Source organism: Rhineura floridana, chromosome 10 (assembly GCF_030035675.1).
Source record: "Rhineura floridana isolate rRhiFlo1 chromosome 10, rRhiFlo1.hap2, whole genome shotgun sequence".
Lineage (NCBI taxonomy): Eukaryota > Metazoa > Chordata > Lepidosauria > Squamata > Rhineuridae > Rhineura > Rhineura floridana.
In genome coordinates, this window is record NC_084489.1 from 89704092 (window position 1) to 89722209 (window position 18118).

The 18118-nt window shown below is 48.2% G+C and overlaps 1 protein-coding gene across 1 annotated transcript in view; it reads left to right on the forward strand.

Moving 5' to 3' along the window:
* Positions 1 to 10370, forward strand: part of LOC133364838 (uncharacterized) — a 40906-nt gene extending 30536 nt beyond the window's left edge. Inside the window, exons 10-14 of the mRNA XM_061585700.1 lie at positions 3587 to 3979; positions 5858 to 5984; positions 7522 to 7620; positions 8452 to 8565; positions 9127 to 10370. Of these exons, the coding sequence (XP_061441684.1) occupies positions 3587 to 3979; positions 5858 to 5984; positions 7522 to 7620; positions 8452 to 8565; positions 9127 to 10052 (1659 nt within the window). The 3' untranslated portion in view covers positions 10053 to 10370. The remainder of the gene's footprint in view (positions 1 to 3586; positions 3980 to 5857; positions 5985 to 7521; positions 7621 to 8451; positions 8566 to 9126) is intronic.
* The last annotated feature ends 7748 nt before the right edge of the window (positions 10371 to 18118 follow it).

Genomic DNA, 18118 nt, shown 5'->3' on the forward strand with positions numbered 1-18118 from the left:
ATTAGGTTAACACATAACTCCTTGGTTTTCCTTTGTTGTTTCAACATGTCCAGAAAATTATATGTCTCTTGAGTTCTATGTCTGACAGAGGTAAAACTCAGTCTGCAATCTTACCTGCATCCTCATTTAACGCAATGAGACTTAATTCTGAATAGAGGTGAATAGGGTTGCAATCCCAGCAGACTATATTACACCATTTCAGGGACTGCACTTCTGTCCATTCAGGCTACGCTAACTGCAACAGCCAACAAACACATTTCTTGTGCTGATAATCTTTTAGGGGCAGGGGTGGGTTTATGCCACCGTAACTGTCCACCCCTCCCCGTGTCTACTCAGAAGTAAGCCCTGCTGAATCCCATGGGTTTACTGACCCCAGATGGCAGTGTAAACTGGCTATTCTTAAACGGGAGCTATGCAGGTCTGTCAACCAGGGACTTAATGAATGGCTTCTTGTTGTTATATGTCCTCAAGTCGATCCTGACATATGGCTACCCTACAAACTGGGTTTTCATGGTAAGAGAGAGGTATCCAGAGGGGGTTTCCCGTTGCCTCCCTCTGAGGCTAGTCCTCCCCTGCTGGCCAGGGCCTGCTCAGCTTGCCACAGCTGCACAAGCCAGCCCCTTCCTTGTCCGCAACTGCCAGCTGAGGGGCAAATGGGCTCCTTGGGACTATGCCGCTTGCCCATGGCTGCACAGGTGGCAGGGCACGTAACCCCTGAGCCACTCCCTTTAGCTGGCCCTTGACACCCAGGAGACACGAGCGGGGATTTGAACTCACAGACTCTGGACTCCCAGCCAGGCTGTCCTCCCCACTGTGCTATACGGCTAGCCCTAGGGGAAAGGAGTATGTCCTCTCTTGCTACACACAACCCGGTTTGTTGTCTTGTACATCTTCTGTTCAAGAACATAGAGTAAGGTGGAAGGATATTAATAGGACCAGGGAGAAAAAGGAGTCAAATCCCCACTGGGCCGTGAAGCTCACTGGGTGACCTTGGGCTAGGTGCTGTAGCTCACAGCCTGGCTTATCTCATAGGACTGGTGTGAGAAAACAGTGGGGAAGAGGAGAGCCGTGTGTGCCACCTTGAACTCCTGGGGAAAAAAGGCGGGAGAGAAATGTAGTAATAAATGAATAAATGATGACAATAAGAAGTCTGCTGTCTGACCCAGATGAGAATTGGCAGAGGCGTGTGTGTGTGTGCAATGTGCATGCGCGTACAGAAAAGGTGCAAAGGGAAGATATTACCAAGGCATAGGGCTGGATTTTGGTTTCAAACTGCAGAAAAAGTGCAAAGGCAAGGAGAAGGGGAGAGAGAGAGAGAAAATAAGGTTTAAGATTGTTTTCAAAATAGTAAAAAATTAAACCAGAACTATCACTAAAATGATGAAACTGAGGTTCTCATACTTTGGACACATAATGAGAAGACATGATTCACTAGAAAAGACAATCATGCTGGGAAAAACAGCAGGGAGTAGAAAAGGAGGAAGGGCAAACAAGAGATGGATTGATTCCATAAAGGAAGCCACAGACCTGAAGTTACAAGATCTGAGTTCATGACAGATGCTCTTGGAGGTCACTGATTCATGGGGTCGCCATAAGTCGCAGTCGACTTGGAGGCACATAACAAGAAAGAAAAGGGAAGAGAACAGACCTTATAATTGCCCAGGCCTAGTACTTATTGCCCCTTTGGTGGGGATCACTGTGTCGGAACTTTCACCCTTCTCCTCCCCCTCCCCATTATTTGCAAAATTCTTTTATTTAGTAACAAATGTCTCATCCTTTAACTGACTGAAGTGGCTTGCAAAGCTGGTGCTCTGCCACTGAGCTATGTGTGCTTTTGTGTGTGTCATTTAAAAGACACTCGGTGCAAATAATAAACAGCAGATCATAAACTGAAAGTCAACGGATACAAAATAACTCTTAACCAAACATCTACAAATGGGCAGAGACAGAGCACAGGGGATTTTATCTGGACATGATTTCACAGGCAGAATTAGATGGGAGCAGATGGAGGCTGAAATGTAGAGCAGGGGATTTCAAGCTGTGGTCCGTGGACTTGCAAGCTGCATGAGAGAAGCATGCACAGACCTGTTGCCCTCCCAAAGGTCTGTCTTTTTACAATTTCCCTAGCCAAGATAGCTCCAAGGAGGCCACCTCCAAGTGCACAATTTGAGACTCCTTTGATATTTCAAGACTACCAGGGGCACCCACAGCAATCTCCTTTTTAATTAACACTTTTCCAGCCTCATCTGGCTCCAGTGGGTGTTCAAGAGGGCTTTCTGGTTCTGTGAAAGTCTGCTGATCGGTGGAGTCTGAGGCCTATCACTCAAGACCTCTGTGACACCCTTCCCTGGCTCTCCCTGTCAGGTTCCTACCTGCTTGTGGCTACTGCCTTTCACTAGGCACCACCAGGGACTCCACCAGTCCGGACTGTCCTTTTTTGTAGTTTCTCTCTCCGCTCTAGCACAGATCTCACTAGATCCCCCTGCTAGGCAGCACCACCAGTCACGTTCTACAACCAATGTTCCCAGAGACCTTGCCTGAGTCTCTCTATCTGGTTACATTCGTGACTGCGTGCCTATGCTGTTCCCAACCCCCTTGTATCAATGCAGATAACTCATAACTCGGGGTTGCTCTGGATACTTATAATGTTATCTTCTCCTCTTCACCGCTGCCACCATTTGTTACTGTTTCCATTCAGCCTTGGTTATTACCTTACCCTCCCTTCTGGTCTGTGAAACCCCAGCCAAGGATCAGGCCTTCGGTAAACCAAAATAGTATTTATTAAATAACATTAATAACAAGATAACTTTGATAATGATCTACAAGCTTATGGTTTCATCTATTACTGTGATATTTGACTTATTACTAATCCGAACTCCACCTCCCTCTTTCTCCACACTCTCCTGACATACACCAACTCACGCCCACCTCCCAACTCCACCAAAACAACCCACTAACGTCCACCTAACACCTCTCAAACAACCCACTCACGTCCCCCCAGATTCAACTGTCATCCTTCCATTTAGACTCTCAGCCATCCAAACACTCAGCCAATCATCCAGCATTCTCCTGCTCATTTACTCCCCCCTCCTCTTTCATTCCACTTACCACATATCTTCTATACAAACAGCACTTACCATATATACATTAATACAGGAACATCACAACCTCCTACGCCCAAATTTTAATAAATATGGAATCTGATTTCCCTATTCCTTTGTCACCACTCTTGACCATCCTAGGATGCCATATGCTGTATCTACATTATTAATAAATCAATATATCACTTCATGCCAACATAGGCTTCTAAGTTGTTTACAAAGCATAAAAACCAGCTACACAAACATTAAAATATACAAAGATCCATAATTGAGACACACAATATAGGTGGGGGGGGGCTCCTGCAAGTGTGTGTTAGGACTCTCTTTAATAGTCTTAGCCAGCCACCCCCAACGTGGTGCCCTCCAGATGCTTTGGACCACTACAGCTTCCAGGTGGACTCCTGTTATGTTCACAGTATCTGTCTAGTAACCGTTGTCTAATTCCAACACTTCATCCAAGCTTCTGCCCTTTCTGTCCTTGCCAGCGAGGTTTGGAGTGGGGTCTGGGGCCTCTGCCGCCAACGCCCTTGCACTCTTGCTTCCACCCCAAGCAAAGCCGCGAAGAGGTGCCGCACCGGCAGGCCACAGAGCTGTCCCTCTGGACCGTGGTAGCCGCGATGCAGGCAGTGGAGAGGAAGGTGGACGTTCATGCTGGGCGGCTGCTGACCCTGGAGCGGAAGGCAGGGTTGGCCGAGAAGAAACTCTCTGGAGCAGAGAAGGCTGTGTCGGAGTTCAGCCACCACCTGGATGCCTTAGGGACCCTGATCCAGAAGTATGGGCAGCTCCAGAGGAGGCTGGAAAACCTGGAGAACCTGCTGAAGAACCGGAACTTCTGGATCCTGCGCCTGCCCCCGGGCTCCAGAGGAGAAATCCCCAAGGTGAGCCAGATGTGCCAAGTCACAGGAGGAGCCTGGCCAAGGGAATTCCTTTCCCCACAGAGCGTTCCTTGGCCAGGGGAGCAACACTCTCCCGCCTGCAGGAGTTTCTCTGTTCAAAAAGAGTTCTTTGCTTCTTGGGTTGACCTGACTTTCTTAGACTTGTTGAACGCAGACAGTGATCTGGAGGCGAAAAGCCCTTCGTGCAGTTCTTGCCCTTGGGTGCTTTTCACAGTCCAAACTAAAGCAAGTTGAAAGGGTTGAAAGACAATTTGGAGTGCCTTCTCGGTGGTCCACTCAGTGGTGGGTATTACAACGATAAGTGCCCAAAGCGCTTCATATAGATCATCTCAGTAATCGTTCCAACAGAGGTGTTTTTCCCCCTTGAGGGCCAGATTCCCTTGCAGGTAATCTGTCGGGGGCCAGAGCCATCTCTCTCCCTCTCTCTCTCTCTCTCTCTCTCATCACCATCTCATATTCTTTCCCTTTCCTTTTCCCAAACACACACAATACATCCATGCACACACCTACCCCCTGCATCCAAAAAGTGGATGCACAGTCCCTTTTGCAAACAGGAGAGAGAGAGAGAGAGAGAGAGAGAGAGAGAGAGAGAGCGCAGAAGAGGAGGATCTTGCTCACCTGCCAGCATGGAAGGAGTTGTGAGCTAACAGACCTATCCCTCCCCCTTCCCTCCCCACCTTCATAGCCAGGATGGAATGATAATGGATGAAAGGGGGGGCAGAGCTGAGGGGGAGATCCGAGTTCACTGCTGGCTGCATCCAGCCCATGAGCTGGTGGTTTGCCGCCCTGCCTTACAACAGCCTTGTAGGGTAGGCCAGAGATGATGATGATGATGATGATTTATGTCTTCTACGTTAAATTTTACCTTTGTAGTCCCTTTCGTACCAATCCCTATATATATGTATATGTGTGTGTGTATATATATATATATATATATATATATATATATATAGTATTTTATGTATTTTAATTGTATTTTTATTGTATTTTTATGTATTTTTATGTTTTTGTGATTTTACTGCTTACAATTTTATTAAATACATGTCTGATTTTATTTTTGTAAGCCACCCTGAGTGCCCTATTATAGGGCAGAAGGGTGGGAGAGAAATATTTTTAATAATAATAATAATAATAATAATAATAATAATAATAATAATTAGAGAGCAGAGGCCAAGAAAAAGTAGCTTGCTGACATCCAAGAGGTGGGCTTGGTGGCGAGCAGAGATTTAAAAATGGTCTGCTTGGCTTATACCAAGTGAAACAACACCAGCTCTGGAGCATCTATGGTACACTTTAGGGAGGAAGCTGTATGAGACCCTAAGAAGATCCCTGCAGTTGGATCAGGCCAAAGGAGGCCCCCCTAGTCCAGCATCCTGTTCCCACAGTGGCCACCCAGATGCCCCAATGGGAAAACTGCAAGCAGGACCTGAGCGCAAGGAGCACTCTCCCCTCCTGCGTTTTCCAGCAGCTGGTGTTCAGAAGGCGGTCATATATAGCCTTCATGACTGATAGCAACCAGTGGTAGCTTTCTCCGCCATGGATTTGTCTAATCCTCCTGTAAAGCCATCTGAGTTGGTGGCCATCACTGCCTCCTGTGCGAGTGAATTCCATAGTTTTAACTCTGCGCTGTGTGATGAAGTCCTTCCTTTTGTCTGTCCTGAATCTTCCAATATCCAGCTTTATGGAATGGCCTCGAGTTCTGGTGGGATGAAACAGGGAGAGCGAGGCTGAGCTGAGATTCTTCCTTCGGATCACAGCAGCCATCTTCCTTGTTAGTCTGCCCTTTCCGGCATAAGAATTTGCCTCCGTGAGTCCCTGCTGCTGCTGCTGCTGCAATCTCTTTTTTGCTTGCAATTCCAGGTGCCAGTGACCTTTGACGAGGTCTCTGTCTACTTCTCAGAGCAGGAGTGGGAGAAGCTGGAGGAGTGGCAGAAGGAGCTCTACAAGAACGTGATGAAGGGGAACTACGAGTCACTGATCTCGCTGGGTAAAGAGAACCCCAAAAGACCCTAAAGGGATAGATGTGTGTGTGTGTGTGTGTGCGTGCGTGCGCACGTGCTTTCAGTGGCCAAACGCCCAGGACCTGGTACAGAGGCTCGTGATGGCAGGTCTGGATGTGAGCACTGTTTGGGTGGGAGCCCACCCAGACACATCTTGGATGCTGCCTGGAGCTCCCTTGAAGAAAGGGTCAGCCACTGGCTAGTAGCTATGACAGGCAAACTGAGCTCCCATGTTCAGAGGCAGTCTATCACTGAATGCAAAGTGCTGATGGTGGTGGTGGTGGGATGCTATTGTTTTCATAGTGTCGCCCCCTCTGGGAAGAACTACATCAAGGATGGCTAACCTTTGGCCCTCTAGAGGTTGTAGGGCTCTCATCACACCTGGCCCTTGGCTGTCCAGGCTGGGCCTGATGGGAAATGGAGTCTTACACCATCTGGAGGGCCACAGAGTAGCCACCCCTGGGCTAGACGGGCCTTTCCTGAAAGTCCTCAAGAGCTCCTGTGCCTTGCTGCTTCTTTTGCATAATGCATTCTGCTTCCAGGAATCGGGTTTTTGGATTTCTTTGGCAAGCGGTGTGATGGTGTGATGAAGGGGAATGGAAGGAGAGAGATGAACAGAGGGGAAAGCTCAGGTTAGATTGCCAACGGCAGTGGCTGGTGGCTCCATGCCAGCGGAATCTGCTCCGGGTTTTAATCTGAATATTCAAGGAGCTGTCCAAGGTGCCCCACTGACACGGACCCACAGGCCACTACCGCTGCCAAGGAAGTTAGGTAGAAGCCAAAGTCACAGCAGTGAGTCACAGCAAGAGGGGGAGAGTTGTGCTGACGCCTTCCTTGTATGACCGCAAATCCTCCTGAAGCTCCGTTAGATGCTGCTGCTGCTACTGCAGCTGCTCACATGCTACCACTTTTTTGTCTGTAAACATAAGGGCTAGAAACTTGATTAAAGTCAATAAACAAACTTTAGAATTTAGTATCACTGAACACTAAAGTCAGGATCATTCAGACCATGGTATTCCCAATCTCTATGTATGGATGTGAAAGTTGGACAGTGAAAAAAGCAGATAAGAGAAAAATCAACTCCTTTGAAATGTGGTGTTGGAGGAGAGCGTTGCGCATACCACGGACAGTGAAAAAGACAAATAATTGGGTGTTAGAACAAATTAAACCAGAACTATCACTAGAAGCTAAAATGATGAAACAGAGGTTATCCTACTTTGCACACATCATGAGAAGACATGATTCACTAGAAAAGATAATAATGCTGGGAAAAACAGAAGGGAGTAGAAAAAGAGGAAGGCCAAACAAGAGATGAAAGGAAGCCACAGACCTGAACTTACAAGATCTGAACACTGTGGTTTATGACAGATGCTCTGGGAGGTCACTGTTTCATAGGGTTGCCATAAGTCATAGTCGACTTGAAGGCACATAACAACAACAAGAATCCCAGGATGCTGTGTTCTGTAGGCAAAGTGTCATGGATCAAGGTTCTTCCTTGTTCTTTGCTTTTTTCCCGCTCCCCAGATTATGCCATTGCCAAACCTGACCTGTTGTCCCGTATTGAGCGTGGGGAGGAGCCGTGTGTTGAGGAGGACGAAGGGCAGCCTGGGAGCATCGGCACAGGCGAGTTAAGAGGACTTGTGATGCCTTCCCCAAGTGGGCTGGGAAGGAAAAACCTCCCTGGTCCCAAGAGTGCCAGATTGGTGAGCTCACTTGCTCTGTGGTGACCTCTTCAAGTCAAAGTGGGCCAAGAGCCAGCAGTCTCCAAATCCTGCACTGCTCAGCTCTGCATGAATTTCCCCAATGTAGCTCAGGGACGGGGCGCCTCAAGCCTAGGGGGCCAATGTGGCCCTGTGAGCCTCTCTGCCTGGCCCTCAGGACTCTGCCTAGGCCAAACACCTTCCCCAACCTCAGGCCAGCTTCAGTGTTTTTGCCTGCTCACAATGTGTCCTTGATCTCTGATAATGCCTCGTTGTTCTCTGGATGGGGGATAAAGAGAGGTGGGTGGGTTTGCGTAAAAGCAAGTCTACTATACAGAGGTTAAAAAAAATCACATTTTGTTGCTCCGCCCACTTTTGCCTCTGGCTCCACCCACCACTGCCATGTGCCCCCCGGAAAGTTGTCCCGAAGAGAATGTGGCCCCTGGGCTGAAAAAGGTTCCTCGGCCCTCATGTAGCTTATTAGCATAGGTGTTGCTGTAGCATTTTAATTTTCTTTGCATGGAATTGGAGATTTTGGTATAGAAGAATCTGTCATCCTACTACTGTGGTCCTCTCAGGCATTTACATGTGTCCCAGGTTAAGGTGAGGGGTTGGTCTGCCCGAGATCATCTTTTGGGTCCCTTCTGGCCCCCCAATTCTAGGTGACGTCCCTTATCCAACCTCTAATTTATTTGTGCGTCCGGATGGGGAAATTAAGTAATCCCAGTGAATCCTTTTCCCTCTTAACCCACAGAATTCTCTGCCTCCATGAATGACACCGTATCTCTTATGCAACGGGAAATTGTTCCTTCCGTGGTAGGCGAGTGGGATTCAGAAGAAAGGGAAGCGACCGCAGAGGACAGCCCAGGTGAGTTAAAGATGGCCTGGTGTGGCCCTGAAGGTGGTAATTCAGGACCACCTTGATTCCTCCAGTCCCATCCCTGCAGAATTTCCTTGTGGCTAGTCAGCCTTCCCTGCAGGCTTAGTGACAAGGGCCACTGGCTATTTATTTATTATTTCAAGTAAATGTAGGAAGGATTTCTTGATGGAACAGGCTGTTTGGCAGTAGGACAGACTGCCTCTCCTTTGCTGGAGCTTTTTAAGCCAATGCTGGATGGCCTCCTGTGGGGATTGTGTAGCAGCAGATTTCCTGCATTAGCGGGGTGTTGAGGTCCTTTCAACTAAGCAGAATAGTATATTTATTGAGAGGCTTCTAGTGCAAGTAACAAATATGCAGTGCTTAAGGACCTCTGAGGTCCCTCCCAACTTTGATTTCTGTGTTGTTATTAAATTTAATACCCTGCTGGTTCAAAACCCCTCAGAGGAACCTACAGAGTTAGGAAAAATAAACTCCATCCCCCACCACGCAGTCACAGTAGGAAAACTCACTGGAGAACTTGCCTCTGAGGTGGTCGTCTTCTCCCTCCAGATGCTTCCCTCCTCACCCGGGTGCCTCATATGGCAGAGATGGGCCCTGGAGACCCGGAACTGTACAGTGCGTTGCCAGCGGCATTGGACCAGGCCGTGTTCCACTTCCTGGAGGAGGGCTTGGCCTGTGTTGGTGGACAGACGGCTGGTGTTGGTGCTGGGCTGGAGGAGCCGGCTGAGGGCAGAAGCGGCTTTGCAGACTTCACAACCATCATTGTCCAGGAGGGGGCACTCCCTGGTGAGGCGCCTTATGTGTGCCCTGACTGTGGGAAAAGTTTCCTGTACGAGGAGCAATGTGCGCTGCACCAGCGGACTCACCCCCCAGCCGCCTCTGAGCCCCAAGGGAGCCCCATCCCAGCCCTTCAGCCAGGCAGCCGGGTTTACTCCTGCCCTGAATGCGGGCGCTGCTTCCCTCACCAAGCAAGCCTGAGCAAGCACCGCCTGTGGCACTCGGGCGAGCGGCCGCACACGTGCGCTGAGTGCAAGAAGAGCTTCCGGCTGAAGATCAACCTTCGCCTCCACCAGCGGACCCATGTGGTGGCGGTGGCTGGGAAGGCCCGCTCCTACATCTGCGGGGAGTGTGGCCGTGGCTTCAACCACCACTCCAATTTCCTGCGGCACCAGATGATCCACACAGGCGAGCGGCCGTATGCCTGTGGCGAGTGTGGGAAGACCTTCATCCGCAAAGAGCACCTCGCCACCCACGGCCGGCTGCACACTGGGGAGCGCCCTTACCAATGTCCCCTCTGCCACAAAAGCTTCACCCGCAAGCAACACCTGGTTGGGCACCAGCGCCTCCACGAGAGCGAGGCTTCTTGGCTTGAGAGCCGCCCACCACAGATACACCTGCATAGCCAGCAGGGCAGAGTGAAGTTGCGGACAGAGGCCAGCGCCCCCTGTTTCAGGCAAGAGAGGTTCCTTCCTTAAACATTCCATTAAACATCACTGGGGAGCTCTGGTTGGGACAGAGGAGCATATCTGGATGCTGCCTAAGGAAGTGGCCATCTTGGACTGAACCATTCGGGTCTTCTCCTATAACATCAGAGGTCTCAACAACTGGGGACAGAAAATAAAGTCCTGCAGTTTGGAGCCATGAAACATTTCTGTGCTTGTGCCCAAACGATGGTGCAAATAAAATGGACTCCAAGGGTTAGTGATTTTGTTCTCTAACAGGAAAAAAAAGAGATATTCCTGTTGACTCTTTGGAATAATCTGTCTGACGTTTGCTAAGGCCAAGAAGACAGTCCTCTGTTCCTTTTGCTAATTTCTGATGGTAAAGTGTCATTTTTCACCCTGCTTGACGGTTGCCTCCGTGTCTTGCTTGAAACAGATTCTTGGAGAGGTGACTGGCTTGTGTCTTCTTGCAATCTGGACCTGCCAATCCCCTTTCCTCAGTGCCTACTCTGCAGCTACAAAAGCGGGAGGAAGTTTGTGTTGTTGGGAGATAAAAGTAATATCCCACTCTTTTGGTGGCTAGAATTCATAACAACTTCAGACACCAAAACACACACATGTAGCTCAGTGGCAGAGCATCTGCCTTGCATGCAGAAGGTCCAAGGTTCAGTCTCCCGCATCACCAGGTAGGGCTGGGACAGACATCTGCCTGAAACCCTGGATAGCTGCTGCCAGTCCATGTAGACAATATTGAGCTACATGGACAGTGGTCTGCATCACCGTAAGGCAACTGCTTAAATTCCTAATAAAGTATTTAAAAAGTGTCTTATAAAATACAATTGCAGCAAACCAACACAAAGCTCTTAACAGTACGGCCTCAGCACAGCAGCAGAGAGAAAGCCCAGTCAAATAGCCCCCAAAGCCTCCCTGAAACGGTCTTAACCTGATGACGGAACTAACTTAGGGGGCAGCCAAGCTTCCCTCCAGGGGGACGGAAGTCCATCAAGCAGGTGATGCATCCGGAAAGGTTCTTCCCTTTGTATTCATTGGCTGTGCCAGTCAGTAGGGGAACCCAGAGCAGGACCTCTGTAGTCGATCACAGTGCTAAGGACGTGTGGAAGAAGGCGGCCCTTAATGTTCCCTGAGAAGTAGCCCTTTGAATTGAGCCTGGAAAGAGAGATGGAAGTAAGTAATGTAGCCCGGAGTCACGTAGCCATTCCCAGGCAGGAGTCTGGCAGTGGCATTCTGAACCACTTGTCCAGATGCTTTTCAAGGGTGCTCCCATGTAGAGCGCATGAAAAGGGATCCAGTCTGGAGGTTGCGTACATGTGAACAACTGTGGTCAGGTCTCTCTTCCTGTCCCCAGTCTTTACCTTGATCTCAAAAACACGTGGTTGTGAATAGACAGGCATGTGCAAAAAGGGGCGAAAATGAGGTTTCTGGTTTTAGATTTGGCAACCAGGCAGACACCTACAGATTTTGTGTATTTTCTTTTGCAACAGAGATTTCACCAGAGGGCAGGCATGTGGAATGTCACGCCCCCGGGGCTCAAATGCGGCAGTACAAGCCTGGCTCTTGGGCTCCACCCACAGGCCATACCAGGGACCATCATACATTGGATCATCATACATTGGGTCACCAATGCCCTGATGAGTTCTTTGACCCACTCTTGTGTCTGGGAGAAGCAGAATAAATTCCACAAATTGCACAAACTTGCATCATTTAATATATGTACATTTGTCCAATTGGCATAATTTACAAATGTGCAGCCAGTGCAGAATTTGGCTCATTTAGCCTGGATTCGCTGCTGGGCTCTTCTTGCGTGCTGGAGAAGCGGAGAGTCCCATCAACTTCTTCGTTATAGAGGAAGGAAGCGCCGTGGGCTGGGCCTCCTCAGGAAGGCTGAGCTCCTCCCAGAATACACAGCTCCTTTGTGGGGACCTCCCTCCTTCTCCCTGGGACTTCCTGGCTGCCTGAGCGACATTCTTGTTCAATGGTACGAGGAGGTTCAGCAGGGAGGCCACTTCAAGTGCCACCCACAGGCACTCCCAGCGCTGGGATGTTTGCTTCCCTCGCTAGAGCTTGGAGGAGCTGATCAGGCAACCAGCACCACTCTCTCCCAAGAAGGAGAGGTCTAATGTATTTATTCATCTTCTGTCCTGCCCTAGAGAGCCAGTGTGGCGTAGAGTGTTGGACTACGGCCTGGGAGACCAGGGTTTGAATCCCCACACAGCCATGAAGCTGACTGGGTGACCTTGGGCCAGTCACTGCCTCTCAGCCTCAGAGGAAGGCAATGGGAAACCCCCTCTGAATACCGCATACCATGAAAGCCCTCTTCATAGGGTTGGCATAAGTCGGGATCGACTTGAAGGCAGTACATTTTATCCCACTCTTCCAGAAGGAGCCCAGGGCTGCACAGAAGGGGCAAAACACTAAAAACATCTTAAGAACAAAACATCCTTTTTTTTAGGAAAACTCTAGGCCAGGGGTGGAGAACCGGTGGCCTTCCAAATGCTGGGCTAGAACTCTCATTGTCCCTGACCGTTGGCCATAACAGCTGCTGGGAGTCCAACGGCACCCAAAAAGCCGCAGGTTGCCCCCCCCGGCCTAAACCAGAGGAGCAAAAGGAACTTCCTCCCCAAGTGAGGGTGCCACACACTTTGGTGCATGCGGGCCCATGCAGGCGCGGCCCATGGGAAAGGGCCCGCACTCAGGGGTGGAGCATCTGCTTTGCATGTAGAAGGCCGCATGTTCAGTCCCAGATGGCATCTCCAGGTAGGGCTGGGAACATCCGCTGCCTGAATCCCTGGCGAGCCGCTGCCAGTCAGTGTAGACAGCACTGAGCTAGATGGGCTCGGAAGAAGGCGGCTTCCTACCTTCCGATGTGGCAGTGGAACAGACTGTACATTTCCGGCTGCAGGTGGGGGAAACCACAAATCTCCCTGGTTCGGCCCCATTGTTACTCCTACTCAGAGTACACCCAATGAAATTATTTATTTATTATTTGATTTATATCCAGCTCTTCCAACAGGAGCCCAGGGCGGCATTAATTAATTTAAATTAATGGGCAACTTGGTTAGGTAACTTGCTGTAGGCAAACAATGTGCACAGCCAAGAGAGGTGAAGCCCTTCCGCCTCCTCCTCCTCCTCTCTGACATGTAAAGGCTTTGGCACAGAGGAGCTTTCCACATTGGCTGGTCCTCCATGAGCTGTGCGGGGAGGTGGTCTGTTGCCCCATCATCTCCACATTCTGCCTCCCTCCTCCTCAGGCTGCTGCCAGCATCGACCACTCAAGGTCCTCCCCCTGCAAGCAGCCTGCTAGTCTCTGGTGAGAAGCTACAAGCCCAGAGGCGGCCTGAGGCAAAGTGAGATGGCTACCCCAAGAGGCAGATGCCAAGGTGCAGGGATGGGCAGCATCATGGCAGGCAGATCGTGCTCACGGAGCACAATCTTGGGTGCAAGCCTCACTGATGTGGACAGGCGTTGTGCAAGGACACAAGGAGCACGGAAGGTACGTATGAGAGTGATTCTGAGCAAATTGGCCTCAAATATGTTCACGTTCAAATTGGGACAAAACGAAGCTGTATTGCAAGAACATTTGCTGCGATGGCCCTTGTATTCTTAGTAATCATAGCAATGTTATCAACTCAGTAGTCAGACGCAAACACAAAGGGTGGAATTCAGTGCTGGTCCTATTCAGAGTAGACCCATTAAAATTAATAGACATGACTAACAGGTTAATTCTTTTCAGTGGGTCTACAGTGAGTAGACCTAGTTGGAGACAACCTAGGGACACTGCCATTGTGTTAAAAGCAAAGGGCTGTGTGCCTTGGGCCTGCATACCTGATGTACCGACTCATTTAGTTGGCTTTAACAATAGCTACTCAGTGGTTAGAAGCAGGGAGCTGGTCAGGTGTGCTCCTGGTGTATAGCTGGGTGCGGTCTGAAACCTTTCATTTTGGGATAGCCTGTGCTCTCCAAGGCCTCACTAGCAACCACAGAGGCAGAACCACTGGGAATCCAGAGGTCTCACTAAAGTTTTCAACATTTGCTGCTGAAGAGGCAAGCAGGGTGGCCAGTGACCCCATGTCAGTGGGACAGTGGAATCCGCTCCAGGTTTTAGTCTGAACCTCAAGGAACTGAAAGCACCTTGGACAGCTCCTTGAAAGTTTGGACTAAAACCCGGAGCAGATTCCACTGCCCCACTGACATGGGGCCACCAGCCGCCACTGGAGGCAAGCCACTGAAAAGGCAGCTGCTGTTCAGCCGGGCTGCAACATGAAGATGTGCATGGAGAACCATTAACCTCATGGCAGCTCCAGCTCCTCCTTTGCCTTCATCCCCAGGACCTGGTGTTGTCTTTGTCTGTGACTGCTTTTGTGGCACACATAAGTCCTGGTCATCAGAAGTCACCATGATCTTACCTTCCACCGCACTGGGGAATTTAAAGGTACAGTGGGAATAATGCCAATGTCATAATGCCGTTGTATAAATCAATGGTGCAGCCACGTTTGGAATACTGTGCACAGTTCTGGTCGCCTCACCTCAAAAAGGATACTGTAGAGTTGGAAAAGGTTGAAAAATGGGCAACCAGAATGATTAAGGGGATGGCGACACCCCTGTGAGGAAAGGTTGTAGTGTTTGGGGCTTTTTAGTTTACAGAAAAGGAAAGTAAAGGGGGCCTAACAGAGGTGTGTAATATTATGCATGTCATGGAGAAAGTGGACAGGAAGAATGTTTCTCTCAACACTAGAACTCAAGGCCATCCACGGAAGCTGAATGCTGGAGGATTCAGGACAGACAAATGGAAGTACTACTTTGCACGGTGCATAGTTAAAACTATGGATTTGCTTCCACAAGAGGTAGCGATGGCCACCAACTGGCTTCAACAGAGGATTAGACAAATTCTTGGAGGGTAAGGCTATCAATGGCTATTAGCCACAGTGGCTACTGTTCTATCTCCACAGTCGGAGGCAGTACGCTTCTGAATAACAGTTGCTAGAAACTGCAGAAGGGGAGAGAGCGCTCTTGTGCTCCGGGCCTGCTTGCGGGCCTCCCATAATGGGCATCTGGTTGGCCACTGTGAGAACAGGATGCTGAACTAGACAGGCCACTGGCCTGATCCAGCAGGCTCTTCCTAGGGCCTTATCTCTCTCTGGGTTAGAGCCCAGCAACCTACCTGCCGTAAACAATTCAAAGCCCCCACGCTTAGGCTGTTTAAAATGCCTGCATTGCATTGTGTTTTAATTTGGAAACCTTTCAAGTTCCACTCAAGTTACAGTTGGGGAAAAAACAAACTAAGAATAATTTTATAAGGACCAGGGAGAAAAAATGAGAGGGTGCTCGAAAAAATATTTACTGCAGACCTGACAAATTCCAGAATAGTCCTTCATTAGGGGAAAGTTTTGAATCAACATCCTTATACAGTGCTCCTATGTTACTATAGTGCAACCTTCACCAACCTGGTGCCCTCTGGATGTTTTGGACTACAACTCCCATCAGCAGCGCCCATGGCCATGCTGGCTGGGACCTGTAGTCCAAAACATCCAGAGGGCACCAGGTTGGCGTAGGCTGCTACAGTGATTTATGCCTTTGATGAGAATTGCTATCCAAAAAGCGTCTAGCCTGTAACCCATCTTTCTTTGAAAAATGGAAATGGACTGCCTTCCAGTTGATTCCGACTTATGGCGACCCTCTGAATAGGGTTTTCATGGTGAGCGGTGTTCAGAGAGGGTTTACCATTGCCTGCCTCTGAGGCTGAGAGGCAGTGACTGGCCCAAGGTCACCCAGTGAGCTTCATGGCTGTGTGGGAATTTGAACCCTGGTCTCCCAGGTCGTAGTCCAACACCCTCTAACCACTATGCCACACTGGCATTCCTTAAGCATCTGGAGATCCTCCCTCTCTTCATGTTGCTGGTGTTTTCCTGGTTTTGGGGTCTTCTTCTTATTATTATTATTATTATCCCGCCCTTCCTCCCAGCAGGAGCCCAGGGCGGCTTGCTAAGGACCCCCCCCAAATCCCACAATGTGCTGAGCTGAATAGCATGTCATCTGATGGCCATAGTTTAAGAAAAGAACAAGCAAAATGGTCTTCCTTCCTGGCACAATAACTTTTCAGAACTCTTCATCTAGGACAAGGAGGGGGAAACTTTTTCAGGCTGAAGGCCACATTCCCTTCTGGGGAAGCGTTTGGAAAGCATATGCAAAAGTGGGAAGAGTAATGAATGCGAATTCTACAGTTGTCCAGTAGGCTCTTTCCAACACACACCCACACCCTCTCCGACCTACATCCAGGCAAGCAAGAAGCAGGATCAGAGCTCCAAGACATCTATCAGCCAGCACACACACAAGGAGGGTGCAAAGCAGAGCCAGTGAGGAGTATGGCCTGCGGAGAGGCCTGGGGGGCAGATAAAGAAGCCTGGAGTGCCACATTTGGCCCCAAGCCCATCCCTGCTGGAGGTGTTCATATAAAGGTGCATATATGGATTTACCATAATACACAAATGAGGGACACAGAAAGAGAGAGAGAGAATATAAAGTGGTTAGTCTTTAAGCTACCACAAGATTCTTGGTTGCTTATTATGCAAAAGAGGTGCTGTACTGACAAGCCCCATAAAAAGCAACGGTAGGTCAGTTGTGCTGGTCCATAAGAAAAAAACAAGTCCATAATTGGGTAACATCTTTATTACAGCTAACCAACAATTCACCAAAACGGCACCCTTCCAAGCTCTCCACAGTTTCCTCATCCCTGTTTTATAGGTACTTCTATACCGCTCAACATATAAAATACCAGAGTGGTGTACATTTTAGGATTTGAAAGCAGATACAAAATAAAATATGAGGGGAAATGGACGCTTCTTCAGTAGGACAGACAACATGGCTGAGTCACTATAAAAGGTTGATACAACCCTCACATACCCAAGAGATCTGTGGACTCTGCAAGAGAGGGGCAGATCCCATCACATCAGGAGGCTTGTTCCACAGGATGTTGGAACTGGGCCTTTAGTGTGGTGGCACCAACCTTTGGAAGGCCATCCTCTCACATATTGGACAGCTACCATCATTTTCAACGTCTGTTAAAGACTTTCAACAAGCCTTCAAAGTAGAGATTTTTATCCCAGTTGGTATCTGTATTGGACTTGAAACTGTTTATATATGTGTAATTGTTTTGATTGTTTTTATATATGCAGTTTTTAAAATATGTTTTTCTTACATTGTGAAATTGCTTCAAGGAAGCAATTCATAAATGAAATATAATAATCACCATTTATATTTATTAGTAGCTTTTTCCACAAAGGTGAACTCACAGAAACAATTATTTAAAACAAGGGTAACAACAACCTAAAATGCTCACTGATGTTATCTGTAAAAGTGCAGATCCAAGTCAACTCCACTAAAAAAATTATCCAAAAGCCTGGGTCAATAAAAATGTTTTTGTCTGTAATGAATAATTATGAAAAATTATGGACAGAGATTAAGAAAGATCTGCTAAGATGGGATAAACTACAATTGTCATTAATGGGTAGAATATCTGTGATAAAAATGAATGTATTACCGAGAATGATGTTTCTGTTTCAAACAATACCTGTAATATCCTCTGACTTACCTTTTAAACAATGGCAAAAAGATATCTCTAAATTTGTATGGCAAGGAAAAAAACCAAGAGTTAAATTTAAATTACTACAAGACGCCAAAGAAAGAGGAGGTCTGGGATTACCAAATCTGAGACTTTATTTTGCTGCCTGTTGTTTAGTCTGGATAAAGGAATGGATTTTATTGAGGAATAAAAGACTATTGGATTTGGAGGGCCATAACCTGAAGTGGGGATGGCATGGATATTTATGGTATGACAGAGTAAAAGTAAATGTAGACTTTAATAATCATTTTATAAGACGTCTGTTGAAAATATGGAATAGATATAAACCAAGGTTCTATTCGAAAATACCATTATGTGTCTCAAGTCAAGAAGCGTTTAACAGAAGAGAAATGGCTGGAAAAGAGAAATGGTTAACTTATCAAGAACTATTAGAAAATGTACATGGAGAATATATAATGAAAGAGAGAGAACAACTGATAAAGGAAGGATATAGTTCTCAATG